Source organism: Suricata suricatta, chromosome 14 (genome assembly GCF_006229205.1).
Source record: "Suricata suricatta isolate VVHF042 chromosome 14, meerkat_22Aug2017_6uvM2_HiC, whole genome shotgun sequence".
Taxonomy (NCBI): domain Eukaryota; kingdom Metazoa; phylum Chordata; class Mammalia; order Carnivora; family Herpestidae; genus Suricata; species Suricata suricatta.
The window spans coordinates 68,167,144-68,187,389 of record NC_043713.1 but is presented as its reverse complement, the minus strand read 5'-3'; the positions used below and the strand labels follow the sequence as shown (position 1 = coordinate 68,187,389).

Genomic DNA, 20,246 nt, shown 5'->3' with positions numbered 1-20,246 from the left:
TCAGGGTTGCTGTGGGCAGATGGCCAGGGCTTTATTACATTTGAGTGGGTTGCCAGACACCTGCCCTCTAGCCCCACCCCACAGCAAGCTACATGGGCCGCTCCTGGGACTGATATGCAGGGCTGGCCTGGCCTTGGCCTGGTGACAGTCTTCTCCTCAGCCTGGCCAAGGCCCGGATGGGGTTCTGAGCACAGTTGGTCGAGTGGGTCATGTCCTCCAAGGAGGGCTTGCTCGGCCGGCTGCAGGGCTGCTGAGGTGGGGATGCCCGGAGCCGGCACGGTGGGGTCCTGCCAGCACTGGCTGTCCTGCTGCTAGGCAGATGCTTCTTGCCCAGGGGCCTGAGGGAGGACCAGATGGCAGGATCCCCTGTGAGTGAGGGGGACCAGCCCACCCTTCTGCCCCACCTCTGGCAAAGCCTTACTCACCCTGGAGATGCGTTCTGGGCCTGGGCTGGGGGCGCTGCTCCATGGATGTTCTTGCTGGGAGAGGCCCAGAGCTGGTCCTGTGGGATCAGCTGCCAAAAAAAGCCAATATCAGGAAGGCCCAGGAAATTTTCTGTACTGTTCAGAGAGGGTATCATCACCATGGAGGAGAGGGAGGGCCCAAACCCACACCCCTTTCTCTGAGGGACAAGGTTTGGGAAGCCTTCAGGGCTACCCCAGCTGCAGTAAGTGTGGGAAGTTTTGCTTTCTGACAAGGCTCCTGGTTGCACTTGAAATAAAGGTACCAAGGACTGGAGGGGGGAATTTGGAGTTGGCAGGCACTGTCGCACTCTCCTGCCTGCTTGAAACCTGTAAGCCACATGTTGATGAGGCAGGCTTTCAACAGGTTCCCAGGGTGGGGTCTGAAGACCTGCTGGTCAGGTGCCTCCTCCAAGTCCCCAAGGGCTATCCCTCTCAGGTTGGGGAGCCAGGCTGCCCACCTTGAGGCCTCCCTGCTGGGCTACCTCCCGGATTTTGGACAGCATAGACTGGAGCCGCCCGTTCTCCTCCTGCAGGACTTGGATGCGGATGTCGTTGGCCTGCACCTGCTTCTCCATGTCTTCTGTCACATTGCTGGAGCCTGTGGGGACAAGTTCTCTGGTACCTCACATCACCCCGTGGAACAGGACCTCAGAGGGCACACATGCCAGCTGAGGTATGCCTTGGGTTTGTGGTGGCCTGGCAAGCACAGGTGAGCTGAGCAGAGTCAGTGTACTGACCTCCCGCTTCATCTTCCTTTTGAGGCCTTATCTCTGCTTCCCAACCCCTACTTGCTGGGAGGTGACTGCAGCATTGTAGAATCTGAGAGCTGGGTGGGACCTCAAGCTCACTGAAGACTTTGTAAAGTGACCCTGTCAAAGCTGCCTGTTTTCAGAGGGTCAGAGAGACAGTGAGCTGTCCAAAGTCACACAGCCAGCTCAGGTATGAGTCACAGGAATTCAGCAAAGACATTCTTTCCCACCACTTGGGGGATGGAGGTTTCTTCTCTGACTCTATTAAGTCATGACTCAACTGAGCAAGTTGCTGCCTGCTGTGGTTCTCCATTTTGTGGTTTTTAAAAGGGCTCTTGCCCACCTTCTGGGGCAGATGAAGGGACAGTGGAAGGGCGTTGAACGCAGTGCTCAGGACTGATGACTTATCATTTGCAGCTAAATTGTGGTGGATCTTCCTGGTACCTCTGCAAGTAGATTCACCCCTAGGGGTGAGGGCTAGAGGGGCTGGAATGAGAATCCAGGTTGCCAGGCATCCAATCCTGGGCTAAGACGGGTTAATTAGCACTCCTGTGCCATGGACTGCATGACACGGGACGCTGGACAACTGTGGCTGTGCCCCTGGAGCTAGCCCCGTGGTGTGGTTTGGGGAGACACCAGGATGGGGACACTAGGAAGTTGAGTAAGGACTGGCATGTGATATGGTAAAGAACACAGGCGGCAGTGTTAGACCTGTACCTGGACTCAGCTGTGTGACAGTGGGCAGTCACCTCACCTCTGGGCTTCTGTGTCCCCATCTACACAGAGTAGATAATACATGACACACTGTGTGTCCTGGGAGCTCTGTTAGGGGCTACGCTGCAGGCTAGGGAGTTGCAGACCCCAGTGTCTTGCCCAGGGAAACTCTCAGCTGCCTGTCCAGGCCCCAATGTGGTCTTGCCACCACCTCTGGGTCCCTACTTGGGATCTGGGCCTCGATGGGTGTGTGCAGGTCTGGGAAGGTGACCAGCAGCCGCTCCCGCTCCCTCAGCTCCACGAGCTCCCGTTCCATCTCTGATATGGTCAGCTGCAGATCCGTCGTGGCCTGCTCCAGGCCTTGCTTTTCCCATTGCAGGCTCTGCAGTAGCTCCTGGGGGCAGAGGAGGCTCGTCTTGTCCAAGGAATGGCTCCCAACTCCCCTGGGGACACCCCCATCCCTTCCAGACATGGGACTGGGCCCAGGCAATCAGCTGGCTGGAGGCCCCTCTGGTGAAAGGGAAAAGCTGTCCCACACCATTGCCCTGCCCACTCCCACCTGCTGGGCCAGGAGCTGGCTCTGCCCCTGCTTCCTCTCGCTCTGTACATTCTGCAGCTGCTCCTCCATGTGGACCCGCTGGGCCTCGGCCTCGTCCAGTCTGCCTCGCAACTCCTCACGCTCCTGGTCCAGGCTGTCCAGCTGCTGCAGCAGGGCTTGCTGTTTGGACTGCAGGGACTAAGCCGGGGTGGGCAGGCAGGGAGGCCATGAGGCCCACAGGGCAAGGCCCAGCCATGTGGGACAAAGGAGGCTATGGTATCTTCGACCCTCCAAGCCCTCCCCCTTGTGCCCTGCCTGTGTACAGGGGAGGCTGTGCGCAAGCATGCAGCAGAAGGGGCACAGGGAAGACAGCTGTATACCCTAATGTATACGCCCAGGCCAGTCAGGGCCAAGCCCTCCAACCTGCAGGCCCCTGCCCCTTTGTTTAAAGCAGTTGGCCAATTATCAGTCTCACCCTCTTCTTTACAATCAGTCTCCACTTGGAGAGACCTTCTGGGCAATATGCTTTTCTTCTCCTTAGGTCTTCAGTGTCCCATCGTCCGTGTCACGTGGGGCCCACATTTCCTGACACCTACTGAGTACCAAGCAGGAAGAACCAAAGCTGGTCTGTTCTGAGTCCTAGCTCTACTTCTGGCTAGCTGTGCAGCTTTGGCAATTTCCTTAATCTCATTGAGCCTGTTTCCTCATCTATAAAATAGGGATGACAAGAGTATCTGCCTCCTTCTGTTGTGATGAGGAATAAGAACAAGAGGGCTACAGAGGCAGAAGCCTAGCACCTGGTTCACTGCACACATCTGATACAGGGTGACCATGACTGTTTGCAGGGCACTGAGAAAAGCATCTGCTTGGAGTTGAAAAGCTTTCCTATACTGGGCCATGCCTGATGCTGGGGACTTCCACCTGAAGTCTTGGCTTCCCAAATGAGCCTCTAAGACTAAGACCAGTCAAGACAGTCCCCAGACCTATCCCCTTCTCTAGGTGGCAGGTTACTTGCTCTCTCAGCCATACCCTTGAGGGTTCCTGCAAGGCCCCAATGCCAAGGGCACAGATGTATCCTGGACTTTGGCTTACTCTTTGCCCTTCCTACCCTTCCTCTGTCTGATGGACCGGTCACCAGTCCTTGGCATCCAGTTTAAAGGCCACTTTCTCCCAGAAGCCATCCTGGACTCCCACAAGCAGATGTACTTGTCCCTCTCCAGACTGTAGTACTTTTCCTGCCCCTGTTAGCCATCTGGCAGCAGAGCTATGATGGCCCAACTGCTTGTCCTTGCTGGGTGGGGCGGCCTCTTTTGGCTGTATCTGTTCCTGGATCATTGTTTCTCCAGGGCCCGGGGCTCAGGGGAGGGCTCAGACTCTTGGTAAAAATCAAACAAAAACCTGGGTGTGTGCTGGGGAGCAGGTACCCTACACGATAACCCCCCACACCCCACCAGTGCAGCTCTCTCTTCCTGCAGCCCACATGGCAGATACCCCCAGGTGCCAGGGTCCTCACCTCCTGGTGGCGGACCATGCTGTCAACTCGGGCCTTCTCCTTGTCCAGCTCTGTGCTGGCCCAGCGGATCTGCTGGCTGGCCCCATCCAGCCGCCCTGCCAGGAGCTGCACCTGCTCCTCCAGCTGGTGCACCTGCCGCTCGGCCTCTGCCCTGTGCTCGGCCTCCTCTTGAAGCTGCCGGGCCTTGGTCTCTGCAGGATTGGGTGGGCATGGGAAGGGGTAGGGCAGGGAAGCCTGGGTGTGAGTCCCTGTGCCTTTGACCCAGGATGAGACTTGAGGTGGGATGAGAGGGGTCACAGCCCATCTCTGGGCCTCAGTGTCCTCAGCCACAAAATGGGGCCCTGAACACTGCCTGAAGTGTGCTGTGAAAATAGGTGCTCTCTGGGTGGGAGGTGGCACCCCGACTCTGGCCGTCACCCAACAATGTGGCCAATCAGGCCCACTCTCCTTGTGGTTCCCTTTCTCTGCCCCGGAAGCCCAGGGGACAGAGATGGAGGGTGCTCGTCCTGCTGCACCACCAAGCATGGGGCATGGGGTTTGGGGCCACATGATGGGATTCCTCACCCACAGCCTGCATGGACTCCTGTTGCTGCTTCAGCTTCCCCTCCAGGGTGGCCACTTTCATCTTGAGGTCACTTGTTTCTATAGCAGCCAAGAGAGGGGGGTATTTCAGAGGCTCCTTTGGGCCTGGCCAGTGGCTTCACGCCCAGTGTACCCTGCAAAGTGGTGGCAGTTATTGCCATATGGAGGGGCTCCCTGGGCTTGTAGAAGCTCTAGGGAGATGCCAGGAGGCCTGGGCCCCCATTTACCCTGCTTCCAACTGGCTGGCTGCCGTGCCTGTATACCGCTCTGGGCGTCAGTATTCTCCACAGAGGTGACAGACTGAGAAAGACAGTGACTTGCCCAAATCTGTCAGGCCCCACCACATCAGCAGGTGCTGGCCTGCTTCTGGTGCCATAGCTGTACCTCTGCCTGATGGCTTCTGCTGAAGCCAAAGAGGTTGCTCTGCTGGCTGGAGGTGCCAGGGGAGTGGCTCTGCCAGGAGTCCCCTTCAGTGACACCAGAGTGGATGAATTCCCTGGCTCCCTCACCCTCCTATGGGACAGCTCTGAGGCATCTGTTCTATACCACCAGCTCCAGGATTTCCCAGTGGGATTAGGCTCCAGTTGCCTGCAGTATAACCAGCTTGATGAGCTGCCTTGCCTCTGTGTCTCTTGCTCATTCCTTAACCTGTGTTTCTTTACACTGACTACTGGTACTTGCAGCCCTGTCGTGGGGGCTGTTTCTGGGAGAGCCTGTGCTAAGGCTGTAGCAGAGCCCCAGGCACTGAGGGTCCGGTGTCTGGGGCACAGACCTGTGAGCAGTTGCTGCTTGTCACGCTCCCGCTCCACCAGGTGCTGTGCGGCCTTATCCGCCTGTCGCTGCCGCTCCCCTTGCTCCTGCTGCAGTGCCTGCTCCAGCTCGCCCACCTGCTTCCTCAGTCCATCCTTCTGCCTCTCAGCCTCCTCCAGCTGGGCCCTAAGGGGCCCAACAAGCTGAGTGAGGGCCCCCACATGCTTACTGAGGCGCGTCAGGTCTTTGCTCTGCTCTGCCGCCCAGTGGCCCATGGTGGTGGCAGGCAACGGCCTGAGCCCCATGCTGTCCTGCACCAGCTGCTGGAACTGGCCTAAGGACGAGGGCAAGTTCTGGCTCTGACACAGGCTGATGACCACCTTGCCTACTTCCCGCAGGCTGCCCTGGACGCTGGTGCATGCATCACAGGGCACCAGGGCCGTCTCCACAGTCTGGGAGTGGACACTCCTACTGTTCTTGACGTTCCTGGCTGGGCATTGCAGGGATACTCTGGCGGGGAGGCTGTCTGGCTCCTGGCAGGTCTGGAGCAAGCCTGGTACTGGGGAGGGGGGCTTGATGAACTTGGCAGTCACAAATTCAGGGCTCCTGGCTGGCTCGCCCTTGGCTGTGGGCTTGGAGGTGAGGGTCTCCCCTTGGTTTTCCCTTTTCTGTGGTCAGGAAAAGAAAGGGAAAGCAGATGAGGGAGACAGGCCTGGGAGGTGACCAGTTTCCTCGGCGATATTGTGACAGTCTCTGCTGATATTCAGATCCTCAGATGTTATCTGACACCTATGTAAATGAGAGAGAGAACCTTCTCCTTCTGGTCTGCTGCCCAAGCCCAGGCCCCCTCTCTGCTGCCCCCTGCCCCAGGCTCAGTGCAGTCACAGTGTACTAGGTGTCTAACAGTGAAGCTGCAGCTGCCAGTTACTGGGTTCTTGCCTAGTGGACTTGCTTGCTGTCATGTCACCATAGCTGCTCTCAGTTTTCCTTTCCTCCCTGTTATGGTGTTGGTGGTCCTTTTCACTGGGGATTTGTGAAAATTATGAGATAAGCCATAATAAATGGGGTTAACATGAAGAGTATTACCTAACAACGCCCTGAGAGGTAGGGACGTCTATTATTCCCACTGTACAGATGAACAAACTGAGGTTCAGAGTCGGTAGGGACTTTCTCCAAAGTCCCATAGCAGAGCCAGGTAGCCCAGACATGAGCCCCGAGGCCTGCACTGCTAACTGCACACTGTAGTTGGCATTGATGGGGAGGCTCCAGAATTGCTACTGTCTCCTTCAGAAGCATGGGGCCAGCAAAGGATGCGGTATACACATGATATGCAAGGAAGCTGGGACTGGGGCAGGTATGAGGGTGGCTATGGTTGGGGAGTTGGGAGTAGCCAACCCACCTGGGAGGCTGCCTGCTGGTAGAGCATGCCCAGCCTCAGTAGACTATTCCAGAAGCACCGCACTGTGAGCCCCACAGACATGCAAGGCCTCACGTCCTGGGTGGAGGGCACCTTTTGCTCTGAACCAAGGTTCTCCAAGTAGCTGGTACAGCTCTGAAGCAGCAGCAGGAGCCTGTGGGCAGAGATGGTGGGGTCACCTAGGGTAGAGCCTGGTGCCAGCATGCCTGCATACCATGCAACTAGCAGCCCCTGGCTCTGGGGACTTGGGGGGCCTTAGAATATGCTCTGCTGGACCAGCTTCAAACCCAATCCAAGAGCCACTTCCTCTAGGAAGCCCTTCCTGAGGGCTGAGCTTGGGGGCCTCTTCCAGGCCTCCTGGGTACCAGCACTTCTGCCTGGCTGTTCCCCACTGCACTGAGATGCTCTGGGAGACTGGGTCTCGCTTCAGTTGTGCTGTGAATGCTTGGAAGATGCTGGATGGGTGGCTGCATTGCATCACATGGCTCAGAGCCTTCACCTTACAGGGACATAGCAGGGACCCTGAGAGGGGAAAGGGCCTGCCCACAGCCTCAGGGTGAGCATGCAGGGCGGGGGTGCCCTGTAGTTTTCTGATTCTAGTCAGGGTCTCCTGCAGGGCAAGCTGCTCCTGAGATATGGGAGACATGAAGACAGGTGGGTGTCTATGTTAACTTTAAGTGTTCAAAATTAGAGCCGGGCTACACATAAGGAAGAGAGGCGTTAGAAGGATGAGCTTGGATCTGCATGGGAACCAAGCTATTTTAAAGGAAGAGGAATTGTATTTACAAAGCATACTGGGCAGGTAAGCCACCTTGTCTTGTTCCAAGCGCAGTAGGGTCATCCACTGGGGCCTTGGGCAGAGAAAGCTGGGGAGGACGCACTAATTGCCTCTGGGGCACACCCCTCTCTGAGTCAGGGTGTCTTCCTCTGTGAATGGGGACAGCTGTGCCTGCTGCAGTGCCTGGAAAGAAGACAGAGCATGGCCTTGACAGAGGGGTTGGTGAAGACATGTCACCAACAGCTTCCTCAGGGGCATAGGTAGACTGGGTCTCGATGGGTGACTGGGGCTTGGCCGGACCAGGAAGGGCTGGGCAGGGGTACTCTAGCAGAGGGCAGAGTGTATGTAAAGGCACCAAGGAAGGAAGGTGTGTTCTGTGCTTCTACGTGTTTAGCCGTTCACAGGCTCCAAATAAAGCTTTCATACTGGGGGTTCTTCTGAGTGGTCACCCTGGTTCTTTGTCCCCAGGCAGGTCATCCGCAGACCACCGGTGTCTTTGCCTGTCGGGGGTCCCCATGACTTTGTATGGATTTGGAGCACAGGCACCTGGGTTGCGGGCCCCAGGAAGTGGAAGCCTGATGACCATGTTACATTTAATGATAGTATGGAAGTGGAGGGGCTGCAGGGCAATCCACTGTCCTCTTCCCAGCAGGGACAAAATCTGGAAAAACACATCCCATGTCTGACCTTGTGACTCAGAGAACAGCATAGCCCACAAGACACCAGGAAAGAGCCAGGGATGGAAACTCTGAGCAGCAGCCGTGGTGTCCCTGAGGCACAGAAACCCTGAGGAGGCAGCTGACAGGAGCTGGAGAGGCAGCTGTGAGAATGGGGGGTGGGGGTGGGGTGGGCAGTTGTGGGCAACCCCCTGAGGGCAGGCACTATAGGAAAGCACATGACAGAAGAGATCATAGTGAGAGCCTTGAACCTACCTCCTGACAGGGACTCAGTTAAAAGTGATTATTGTTACCAATGTGATCCTTGCTGGAGGGGGATCCTGAGGCAGGTCTACTGGTTTAAGGGGCAGATGCCAGCATCCTGAGATCACCAGAGTTGGTGAAGGCCCTCACCTGTCGATGACCAGCTCCAGCAGAACAGCATGGGACAGCCGCGTGAACTCAGGGTCACCTGGCACATGGTCATAGTGCTCTAGCAGGGCCACCATGTCCAGGTCGCAAGCCACACGGTCAGGGAACTTCCAGGAAGGGAAGCGCACAGGCCCAGCGCGAGAGAACACATCCACAATGGCACCCTGCAGGTCGGTAAGGTCCTTGCGCAGGCTGTCCATGCAGGACTGGCTGCCCAGCAGGTGCGCCATTGTTGTGGCTCCTGGGGTGAGCAGAGAGGATCCCCGTCAGCCAGAGCCATGGGGCTGCTGCTAGAGGAAACTTCCTAAAACCCCCATCTGTCCCATTCTCCTAGGCCAAAAGTCCAACCTAGACCCTGGGGGAAAGTCTTTTCCAGGCCTGGGTCACGGGTCCTTTGGTACCTACCTGCTTGTGGGTAGACTTCACCCTCTCATCCACCCTATGCCATGCCCACACTGTCAATTCCATAGGTCCATCCCTCTGAGGGCCCATGTGTGCCAGACCCCCGCTAAAGTCTGGGCAGATAAAGCTATGAGCTAGAGCTAGAAAGTACCTACAGTCCTTCTCTCCCTGAGCAAACCACTGAACAAGCAACTGACACCTAAAAGAAAGTGGTAGTTACAATGTAACAGGAAGTGCTGGATCATGCTGGGCCGCCGTCAGCTCCTGCCTGGACCCCTGCAGCACCTTCCAGCAAGGCCACAGGTCTGAGCCCTCCAAGTGATGCACTTCACCTCTAGAGATCTGGGCCAAAACCAACCTGAGCATGTCACATCGACCAACACCTCTTAGGAGAAAGGTCACCTCTGGCCACATCCCTCCCTCACCGTCATACTCTGCATCTCAACCACCATCAGCTCCGACTACCAGTTCAGGTGCCAGCACTCATTTCTAAACCTGGGCCCGATCTGTCCCTCTGTCTATATCATGCTTCCCCCATTCAATTCCCATCACCTCGCTAATTCCTCTCATCCGTCGGGCATCCTGGATATCACCTCCTCCAGGGAAAGTCATCAGTGAAAGTGCTCAAGCAACAGTAAGCATTATTCTTGTGGTTACTATTATTAGCAGTAGCAACAGCAAAGACCATCCTTGTCTGGAGTCACTGCTGCCTTCTATATGTCCCCTTTCTCCCCGCAGCCCATATAGAATGCTTCTTGTCCATCTCTGGAATCTGTGGACATCTTTGAGGACAGAGATGAATGGTCCCTGGTCCTTGACTCAGGAGGTGGAGAAGCATGACACTCTCCTGGGCCCCCCGGTGGCTCATCACACCCTGCCAATTTCACCCTCTTCTCTCTGTTCTGAGCTGGGCAGCCCTGGTTCTTCCCCACCCTGCAGCAGGGTTCTCTTGTCCTTTGTGGGTTTCTCAGCAGCAGAAAGTACTTCCTTGCACCACAGCTCTTCCCTGCCCCGCAGGGGCTGCTTGGGCAGTATTTAGGCAACAGTTGGTTTCCCTGATTCCCAGCAAGTCCAGGCCTGGTGGAGAAATCTCTCTTCCTCCAACCTATTTGTACCCCAACCTCACTCATCTCAGAAAATGGCAGCCCTCCCCCCACAGGCAGCTGGACACTTCCTTGTATTCCTTTCCTTTACCCCCACATCCAAGCGTCCAGTGCTGCCAATCCAGCATCCAGACAGACCCCACTGAGAACTCACCCCTGTGTTTGTCAGTGCTGCTCCACACTGCATCTTCTCCCCAGACCCCTGCCACAGCCTCCCTTAGGGGCCGCCTTCATCCCTCTGCCCAGCACCACCTCGTCCGTTCGGGATATGGCCAGAGTGATCATTTAAAATGCAACTCACTCTCTGGCTCAGAGCCCTTGAAAGGCTTTCTACAGCATAACACTGGAACACTTCCTTGGGCTCTGCCCCTGTGTGGTCTGTTCCCACCTCAGCATTTTACCACCCAGAATGTGCCCTCACCTCCCCATACTTTCTCTAGATAAGACACCTTCCTACAGGTCCCCAGGCCGGCGAGTTCACCTGTTATACATTCTCAAAGCATTCTGTTCTTTTCCTTCCCAGCATATGCCACAATGGCACTGAATTATTTGAATAGTATTTGCAGTTGGCAGTCTGTCTCTCTGCAAGTGCATAGACTGTCTTTTAAGTTCACTGTGGTATCACCTGGTCACTTGGGCTGAGGGACCTAAGGGACTGCTTGTGCCCACAGCTCCTGGGATGCTCAAAAACATGCAGGGGTGATTCTTGAGGGCTGAGCTGGCCTCTCTGGCCTCCCTGAGGACCTGGGCCCTGTCTTCACCTCTGCACAGGTGCCTGCCTGTGAAGCTGAATGTCTGAGTATGTCTAGCTGTCATATTAGCCTGTGGGCTCTGGGGCTCAGGGTCAGAGGCTTATCCAGGTCCCTGGCTTCCCGTATCCAGTGCAGAGGTGGCCCCAACTAGCTCTTCAGTCCCTGGGAATGGATGAAGGCAAGAGTGAGTGACTGGGCACTGAGGGAGGCTTCCTGGGGTGAAGGTTACAGGGAAGAGCCAGTCCCAGAAGAAGGGGAGGGGGTCCCAGGCTGGAGGAATGGGGTGAGGAAAGGCACATGTGGGGTCACCTACCTTGAGCCTGGGCACAGAGATTGTACTTTCTTTTTATTTAAAAAAATTTTTTTAAACATTTTTATTTATTATTGAGAGACAGAGACAGAGCATGAGCATGGGAGGGGTAGAGAGAGGGCGAGACATAGATTCTGAAGGAGGCTCCAGGCTCTGAGCTATCAGCACATAGCCCAATGTGGGGCCTGAACCCACCAACTGTGGGATCATGACCTGAGCCGAAGTCAGATGCTTACCTGACTGAGCCACTCAGGCGCCCCACAGAGATTGTACTTTAACAGCACTAAGCCCTGAACACAGGACCTACTGTGTGTTACCTCCTGAATCTGCCTTCTTTATACAGATGAGGAACCTGAGGCTCTGGAAAGTTAGGGAATTAACCCAAGGTCACTCAGGGAGCTAGGACTCTTGGGTCCAATATCTCTGCTCTGTCTTCAGGCCATGCTGCTTCTAGAGCAGCATTGTCCAAAAGAATTACAATGCTAGCCTTATACGGAATTTTAAATTTTATACTAACCATAAAAAAGTAAAAAGAAACAGGTAAGTTAATTTTAATTATATATTTTATTTAACCTAATAAACCCCAAATACTCTCACGCCACATGAAATCAATATAACATTATTAAGGAGATTCTTTTACAGTCTTTTTCACATTCAGTCTCAAAATCTAGTGTCAATGTGACAGAGCACATTTCAATTTGGACCAGCCACCATCTTCAAATGCACTACCATATGGACAGGTGGCTAACGTATTGGACAGTGCAGGTATAGACGGGTCAGATCCTGTGTAGTTCATGAAGCAAATGGTGACTGAGTACCTGTGAATGTCGAGAATATGGACAGAGAAGGACACAGAGAGCCCTGTCTCCAGGAACTACCTCTGAGGATCTCTACAGGGGGCAGGTCTTTGGTGTGTCACCTCTGTCACTTCCACTGGCAGAGCTATGAGTATTCACCCTACAACACCCATAAATACACACAGGGCCACATCCTGCACACAGATGTTGCTGTGGTGACTGCCTCTGAGATATTGCCACCTGTGAGATTTTATATCCCCAAAGAAGGAGGCAGAAACAAACAGAAAAAAAACCAGACTGAAACATTCTGGGTCTCCTTCCTGGAATGGGAGGGAGGAAATAAATAAAGTAAGCTCCTGGCAGGAGGCATATACAGGTGGCAAAGCACCTGGAACTCAGGAGCTTGCTTCTGAAGACATCAAGAAACATTGACCTGTTCACCCTCAAATAACTATTGCTGCCATCTGGAGCCATCTGAGATACCAACTCCTGAACTCTGGTTCTGATAAGTAGAACAAATGCCGAAGCATCAATAATACATGAAAGGAAAACAACACTGAAAAGTATCCAAGGTTACCGCACGTCGTTTTCTTCTGAACACTAGGAATTTGCCGTTATAAGCGTGTTTTGAGTACCACTTAGGTGTGCGTCAAGTGAAGGAGCATTTGACATGGGCTTTCTCTGTAATTCCTGGGTCTTAAGTGGAACCCATAGCTTGAAGCTGCCAGCCCTGCACTGACTGTTCTGGAGATCATACAGGTGATGGCGCTAATTGTGCCAACACTGCCCTGAGGAAGGAAAGCAGCTAACTCTGCCTCTGAGTTCCCTTATGCTCAAGGTGGACTTTTGACTTGCAGAGAAGGGAAGGGGCCTTCCACTCCCATTCAACATGCAAGCCACTTCCTTTTCTGAGCCATGGGATCCTACTCCTCTGGTAAGGATTATGCCCACCTCTTGGGGGGCCTGGTTGGCTCAGTAGGTTAAACAGGGAAGTGTTCAGCTTCGGCTCAGGGCATGATCTCAAGGTTCTTGGGTTTGAGCCCGGCATCAGGCTCTGTGCTAATAGCCCAGAGCCTGGAGTGTGTTTCAGATTCCGTGTCTCCCTCTCTTTCTGCCTCTCCCCCACTCATATGCTATCTCCGACTCTCTCAAAAATAAAGTTAAAAAGAAAAAGATCATGCCTACCTACCTCCTGGCCAGTGTCCCTGCAGAGATTCAAGGTCAGCACCAGGAAAACACCTTGGAAATTCTAAAAACACCTATATACTCCAGTTGTCAGCCTCTGAGTCAGGATTGCTAATTGCCTGGATCCCTGGGGACAATAAAGGGACTGAATGAAGACAAAGGAATAAGTAGCTGCACTAGGAAAGGAATTAGAATGTGTTTGGATTTCCCTTCACCAACCCAGAACTTCATTGTCCTCATCTGTAAATAAGTTGCTATAAGAAATAAGTGATGTAAAGCATGTACGGTTTGGCACAGAGTCAATAAATCCTAGCTATTCTATATTAAGAATAACAACAATGACATAAACCAGCTATACAGTGTGTGTGTGTGTGAGAAAGAGGGATGGGGTAAGACACTTGGGGTGGGGGGCATCTCTTCCTATCCTGCCTCCATGTCACAGGTGAAGAAACTGTTTATCTGGACAAGAAGAGCAAAGGCCATTTCACAGCTGAAGAAACTGTTAAACTATCCAGACAAGGGCAAAAGCCGACCCGGATTCTGGAGCTGAGGGAACGGGGATGTGTGTGTGAAAGGACAAAGAGGACAGTATCTCAGAAGAGAAGTAAAGGGCGGGATTCCAGGTGAGCCTCAGGGAAGCTAGGGAAGTGGTCAGCAGGAACGCGCTTTGGGGAGTGAACGATGCAACTTAAAGAAGTCCTGATTTGAGATGGTCTGTGGGGCTTGAGAGAGGGACTATGGAAGGTAGAGGGTGGAACCTAGGAAACGGGAAAAGGAACCAGTGGGAATTAGGGATTGGGACTTGGGAAGGGGGTCTAGAGGAGGTGGACTGAAGCGAAAGAGAAGGCAGCCTCGAGGGGAGGGAAGGTGCTCTCCAAAGTGACAGGTCAATGGGAGGGAGCGAGGAACCCACCTTTGGAGTAAAGAAGGGGGGCCCCAGGGTCGTGGGGAGAGGGCGGAGAGTGTCCGGCCGGTGATGTAGGACGTCTCCCCAGTTTCTTGCGTTGTAGCCTCAGCCCCTGTGTCCGGTCGGCTCATGGAACTGTCCCAGGCGCGCCTGCTGCTCCTGGGATCGTCCACAAATCCTAGCTTGGAGCTCCGACCGCTGCCATGGCAACGGCATCCCGCAGGCAGCGCTAGGAAAGGGACAGGAAGTTGCGTCGCAAAAGAAGGGGCGGTCCCGGAAGCGCGTCAGCCTCCCCTCCGGAGCTACGAGTCTCTCGGTCGCCGCCATCTTGCGAGCTTATTGTTTCTTCCGTCCTGGTAGCTGCTTTGACGGAGCACCGCTCACCTTCAACCAGGCGGACTGGCAGCCCTGAGCGTCGCAGTCATGCCGGCCGGACCCGTGCAGGCGGTGCCCCCGCCGCCGCCGGCGGCCGCCGAGCCCAAACAGGTACCGCGACCCCCGCACCTCAGTCGGCAGCCTGAGCCTGAGCCTCGGCCTGGGCCCTCCCCTCCGGCGCGGGCGCTGTTCACTCGTGCAGAGGAAGAAGCGGTCGCTTAAGAGGGCTTGGAGGGACTGCAAGTCCCAGGAGGCAGCGCGCTGCCGCCCTGCGCTGCCTTCGGGTAGCGAAACCAGCGTTCTTGGAACAGTGGTTCTCAAAGTGTGGTCCGCGGACCAGGATCATTAGCACTACCTGGGAGTTCAAATAAGAAATGCCAAAACGGAATGCTAATGCATTTTAGCAAGGTCTCAAGGTGATTGGTTAAAGTTTGAGAAACACTGATCCAGCCCACCCGCAGGTTTTCTGTGGTAATTGGGACGACCATTGTTCCCCCTCACCCTGCCCTCTCGCGTTTGCCCAGTATTCCCTAATTTCCCAGACTGTAGGGTGCATTTTTGATAATGCTCAGTATCTACTCTTTGCGTACTCTTAAGCCAAATACCGTGCCAGGCTCCGACTGAACCAGAATGAATGGAGCACAGCTAGTTTATGAAGTTCAGGGTTCTAGTGGGGAGAGAGATATAAGTGAATTCTCAACAAATATTTATTGCTTTGATCACCATAAATGAAACCAGCCAGCTCTTAAATCAGCTGAGAGGGAAAGAGGTGTGTAAATCATTGTAGTATGGTGTGATATGCCTATTAAGTGTCAGATGTAAAAGATTTTTAATCTAATCAATATTTCTTTGATGAGGTGAAGGGGAAATTAAAGTAGGTGAAGCCCACATGAGAGCTAAGTAAATTGCTTTTAGAAAGATGAATTAGTAGTTTGCCAGATAGGTGATTGGAAAGGGGAAATAGCATCCTTTATTCAGGCAGCAAACATTTATTGAGCACGTATGGCGTGCTGATTACTGCTTTGCGTTCAGTATACAGCAGAGTACATGACAGAAGAGGTCCGTGCCCTTACCACAAATATTTAAGTACATTCTGGTATTTTCCCAGTCGCTTGGAGGAAATTAAACAAAGTAATACCAGATGATTGCAAAGACACCAAGATAGGAATCAGATGGTATTTCTGATCAAGAGTAAATTAAAAAGTATGGTTGAAGCATAGGGTTGGAAGGGGTGGCAAAAGGTGCATTTTGGGGGATTTGAACTACTTCTGAGTACACAGTGGGGAAAAAGGGAAGTTTTAAGCTGGATAATGACATATTTGTGTTTCAGAAATTCTAGTAGGCAAGTTGTGATGAGAATTGCTAGGAACACAGTTATTCAGAAGATACTGAGGGCCTGGCTTAGATTGTGGCGGGAGTGGGGAGGTGGGACAGACGGGATGGGCAAGCTCAAGTCACAAAATGGCTGGTGGTGCAGCCTCTCTAGCTAAAGTGATGTGTTAGAATCCTGGGTCTGCTCTTTGGTCCAGTTAAGCTTTACATTCCTCAATTTTGTTATCTGTAAACAATGGAGTATTCACATCATAAGACTCCCATAAGGATTAATCTATTTAATGTTCTTAGAAACGTATTTGGGATCTACTACATGCTTGGTAAATGTTACCATCGAATGTGGAGGCTGAGGAAGGGAGAGAAGGCCCGTGTTTCTGGCCTGGATGGCTGAGTGCATGGTTGGCCATTCATAAGGAAAGTGCCCAAGAGTCAGCTGAACCTAGAGTTCTGTGGCACATAAGAGTGGTCCAGGACATCAGTTTGGGTTGGATTGTTCAATCTAGAGGTGGTAGGGGAAGTGGAGGACGTGGTTGTGAGTACCTGAGGACAGTGTGAATACCTTGGAGAACAGAATTTTGGGGAGCCCTAACGTAGGGCAGGAGGTGAAACGAGCTAGGAAGGAAACTTGGATGGAATGGTGAGCAAGAAGGAAAGACAGGTGAGAATGGGACCTGGGAGGTGAGTAGAGTTTTGTGAAAGCATGGTCACTGATCACATGATCAGATGACTGTAATTGGCATTTTTTTACTTTGGCAAGAGCACTTGGAATGGATGGGAGGTGAGGAGGTAGGAATGGCAAGACAGAGAACTCAGGATATTTACCAGAGGAAGAGGGGGAGAGGACAGCAGCAGAAAAGAAAGCAGGGGTGCTGCTATTTTTTTTTTAAGACAAGAGACCAGCCCTTTGCTTACTAAGGTGAGGAAAGAATATTGGAGCTTATGAGGTAGTTGATGTTGGGTATTCCAGTGGGGTTTCGCAGAACAGTGTGCATTGAGTGGTGGCTAAGACTGGAATAGATGCAGAGGAAAGGGGCATAAGGAGCTGCCAGCAGGGAGTTTCCCATTTCTTTATTCAGCAGTCATTAGAGATATTCCATGCCAGGCACATCCGTAGGTGCAGACATGGCCTTCCTAATTCTGAGAGATGGCTTCTTAGAACGTGGTCAGGTTCCCACCCCAACCCCCATCTTAATCACCTGGGCAGTTGGTAAAAATGCGGATTCCCAGTGTCACTGAGACCATTTGGCTGTGGGGGAGCCAAGGAGGCTGCTCTTTTCACTGGTTTCCCAGGAGAGTCCCACTCAAGTATAGTGCAGTTAAAAGAACCCCTTTTCTGGAGCAGAGGGTCCTAATTGGAGGAAGGTCCATGGGAGGGAGTCTGTATTCTCAGAGGAATTTGGCAGTGGAGATCCAGTCCCAAATCAGGAACTTCAAGATATTATTTTCCTTTTCTTGTTTTCACAGCCCACAGAAGAAGAAACTTCTTCAAAGGAGGATTCTACTCCCTCCAAGCCAGTGGTGGGGATTATTTATCCTCCTCCAGAGGTCAGGAATATCGTCGACAAGACTGCCAGCTTTGTGGCCAGGTAACGTAGCTGCTTCTGTGTTGTCAGCTTAGGCCTGTTAGCTCATCTGACACCACAGCCTGGTGGTGAGGTAGGCAGTGGGCAAGATTGATGTCTCCAAAATGGGCCTAAGGAAGTGCCTAGAAAGCTGCTTTGTCACGGAGAGTATGTGTGTCTGTGAGCTGCTGACCTGAGGAAGACAAAGAAAGGAGTTGATTGTTCTCATCATGCAAGAACTGTGCTCAGAACTTCAACGGACCCATCTGTATAATGAAATAAAATACCACCTCAGAGTTGTTCTAAGGCAGGAGAGGAGGAGTGGGACTGAGTCCATTTCACATACATTATGTACGTGTCAGCCATCTTCATGGATGGCATGGAAATCAGCCCGAGTTCCTCTCGCTCTTCCACATCGTTTATACATACTCCCACTTCCTCAGATGGAATCCTCTTGATGGCTACTTGACTCCAAAGGTCAACGCATCTCCTAGTTTAAAGTATTTTGGCAGCCAGCAGGCCACCTGCGGCTTATAGAGCTCTTGTTTATCCCCACAGTAATACTTTTTTAAAACTAGAATTAGTTGCCATTTTAAAAATAAGGAGATTGCACAATAAGTCTGGGGTTCTGGCTTCTGTGGACAAACTGGACAGCTCATTGCATGGAAGCAGTAGCTGGCCTACCATGGACTCCTGCTGTCAGTCAGAGCATATATTCTCAAGGGCCACGCCTTGACCCCAGGCAGCATCCCCATCACATCCCCATGTACATCATTTGATACAGGGCTCTTTCCCGGTCTCCTAATATAATGCAACATAGAAGTCTTTCACTTGTTAGGCTCCATGCAGATTCATATTATTACACTGCAAGGCTTTGACTAACTTGCGTATTGTGTTAAATCTGCTCTGTGCTTGATTGGACAATGTCAGATTTAGGGCAGTAAGTGTTGTGTTTATGATAAATATTTAACATCTCCTAGCAACGCTCATACTTCTCTCTTCCCCCTGATAATTTAACAACAGAATAAATAGGAAAAGGGTGTTAGAGGAAGAATCACCACAGTCTCACTACCAGAATAGTTTCTACCAGCTGTTTGCACTTTCCTGTTTCCCTTTGGGCCTTGGCATCCTTTTTTTTAGATCTTTTAATACTGGTAGATACTTTCACATCCTGCTTTTCCCTTTTGTGTTGTGTTATGAGCCTTTTCCCGTGGTGCTCCATGGTCCCCTGATGCTGTGCCATCCTTGATACACCGTGCTGAGGTGACAGACCTTCCTGGACTTGGCTGTCTCCTCTATATTTTCCTTCAGGGTTGTTTCCGACATTTCAGTTTGGCAAATGAAGCTGTGGGGAAATCTGAGCATTTTTTTTTCCTTCTAGATTGTTTCCCTAGAAGAGAATTTTACATTGCACATTACTGGCTGAAAGAGGGTTTTTAAAGATTTTCTTAAACATTTTGCCAAGTAGCTTTCCAATAATGTTGTGCCAGTCTCTGCTGCCACAGAAATAAGAGTATCCAAGTTTTCTTAAAAATAAAAATGTATGCATCCATCTTTCTAGATTTATTTTTGGTCAAGGTGATTGCCTTGTAGGCATTTTGAAAATCTGTGGACTTGCTTTCGTTTACACTGCAGTGAGGGAACAGACCAGCATCATCCCGCTGCAGGATAAGGAAGCATGCAGGACCATCTACTTCACTTCTCTTGGGTCACACATATTGATTAATGGAGCATACAGTAAAAAGTCACTGAGTATGTATTTCCGAAAGAAGTTTTTTTCTCTCTGGGTTTGGTCTTCCCTGAATTTTCCTGTCAAACTGAAGTGGAAATTACCCTTAAAAAGTCCCACCAGCTGGGTTGACTCAGAATCATGTCTTTTTCTGCTGAAATCTATTCCTTGTGTTAGAGAACATAATTCTAAAATGAACATTAAGTTAATTAAAAGAACGGAATCGCTTGGAACAAACATTCTTGCCTTCTTTTTTTCTTTCAGATTGTTCCCAGATGTGGTAAGGTTATGGCTTAGGAGGCAGTGATAGAAGAGGCAACCAGAGCCCCCTTTTCTTAACAGTCCTTTGTCTCCCCTGGGTGTTTTCTTTGTATGATGGCCCAATCTAGCAATATCTAAGTGTGCACTTACCTTCCTCTTCATATATGGTTTGCATTTGAGAGGGGAAGATGCTTCTTCCCCAAGTTTGAGGTTCCAGTTGGACTAGTGCACTGTCAAATTGAGACCTCATGATGTTATTCGTGCTACAGGGTGTGGCCAGAACTTGCAAAGCAGCTAGCCTGGGTGTTGATGACCACCGCCGTGGCACAGTTATGATTGCTAATCTGGAGCTCAGCATTGCCTGTACCCTGCCTGTCTCCCACTCTCTCTTCAACTAACAGGGTGAGGGTGTGAAAGTCTGAAGAAAGTGAGCAGCCTGTTGCCAGCAGCCCCTAGAACCATCCCTTGATATGTTTGGAGCATCTTTGAATGTTGGTCTCTGTCTGGAGTAGTGAGGGAAGCCCCATAGACATCTAAAACCCAGATCTTCTCTAATGTTTATGAAACATCCCTTTTTAGCTTTCATAGGAGTGACAGCCCTTGCATCTCAGGCCACCGTATGATTCAGAAAGACTATGGCATCTCTGTAGCTGATTTGATCTTTTCAGTACTTCAAGATAGAGAGAGAAGGTGGTATTAGTTGCATCTTACACATGGAAAATTGAGTCAAATAGAAATTTGGGCCCCCAACTTCTGGGAGGGGATGGGGGCGGGGGCACAGAGGCTGGAGATTGAGTTTAGTTACCAGTGGCCAATGATTTAATCAGTCATACCTGTGTAATGAAATCTCCATAAAAACCCTAACTGAAGGGATTCGGAGAGCTTCCGGGTCAGTGAATAAGAGCACATCTGAGAGGGTACCAGGAGGGTAGTGCACC

General features: G+C 51.9%; 2 protein-coding genes across 2 annotated transcripts in view; one reads left to right on the top strand and one right to left on the bottom strand.

Annotated features, from left to right (window-relative positions):
- Positions 1 to 14,596, bottom strand: CCDC157 (coiled-coil domain containing 157). The gene is made up of 12 exons (XM_029921606.1): positions 14,056 to 14,596; positions 13,147 to 13,269; positions 8,576 to 8,834; positions 6,710 to 6,881; positions 5,333 to 5,978; positions 4,543 to 4,620; positions 3,979 to 4,169; positions 2,487 to 2,663; positions 2,153 to 2,321; positions 923 to 1,086; positions 426 to 514; positions 1 to 338 (listed from the first exon to the last, which is right to left on the bottom strand). Exons 3-12 carry the CDS (start codon positions 8,821 to 8,823, stop codon positions 89 to 91), a joined length of 2,184 nt encoding a protein of 727 aa, XP_029777466.1. The 5' UTR covers positions 8,824 to 8,834; positions 13,147 to 13,269; positions 14,056 to 14,596; the 3' UTR covers positions 1 to 88.
- Positions 14,342 to 20,246, top strand: part of SF3A1 (splicing factor 3a subunit 1) — a 19,671-nt gene continuing 13,766 nt past the window's right edge. The window contains exons 1-2 of the mRNA XM_029921488.1: positions 14,342 to 14,535; positions 17,221 to 17,342. Coding sequence (XP_029777348.1) covers positions 14,473 to 14,535; positions 17,221 to 17,342 — 185 coding nt within the window. The 5' untranslated portion in view covers positions 14,342 to 14,472. The remainder of the gene's footprint in view (positions 14,536 to 17,220; positions 17,343 to 20,246) is intronic.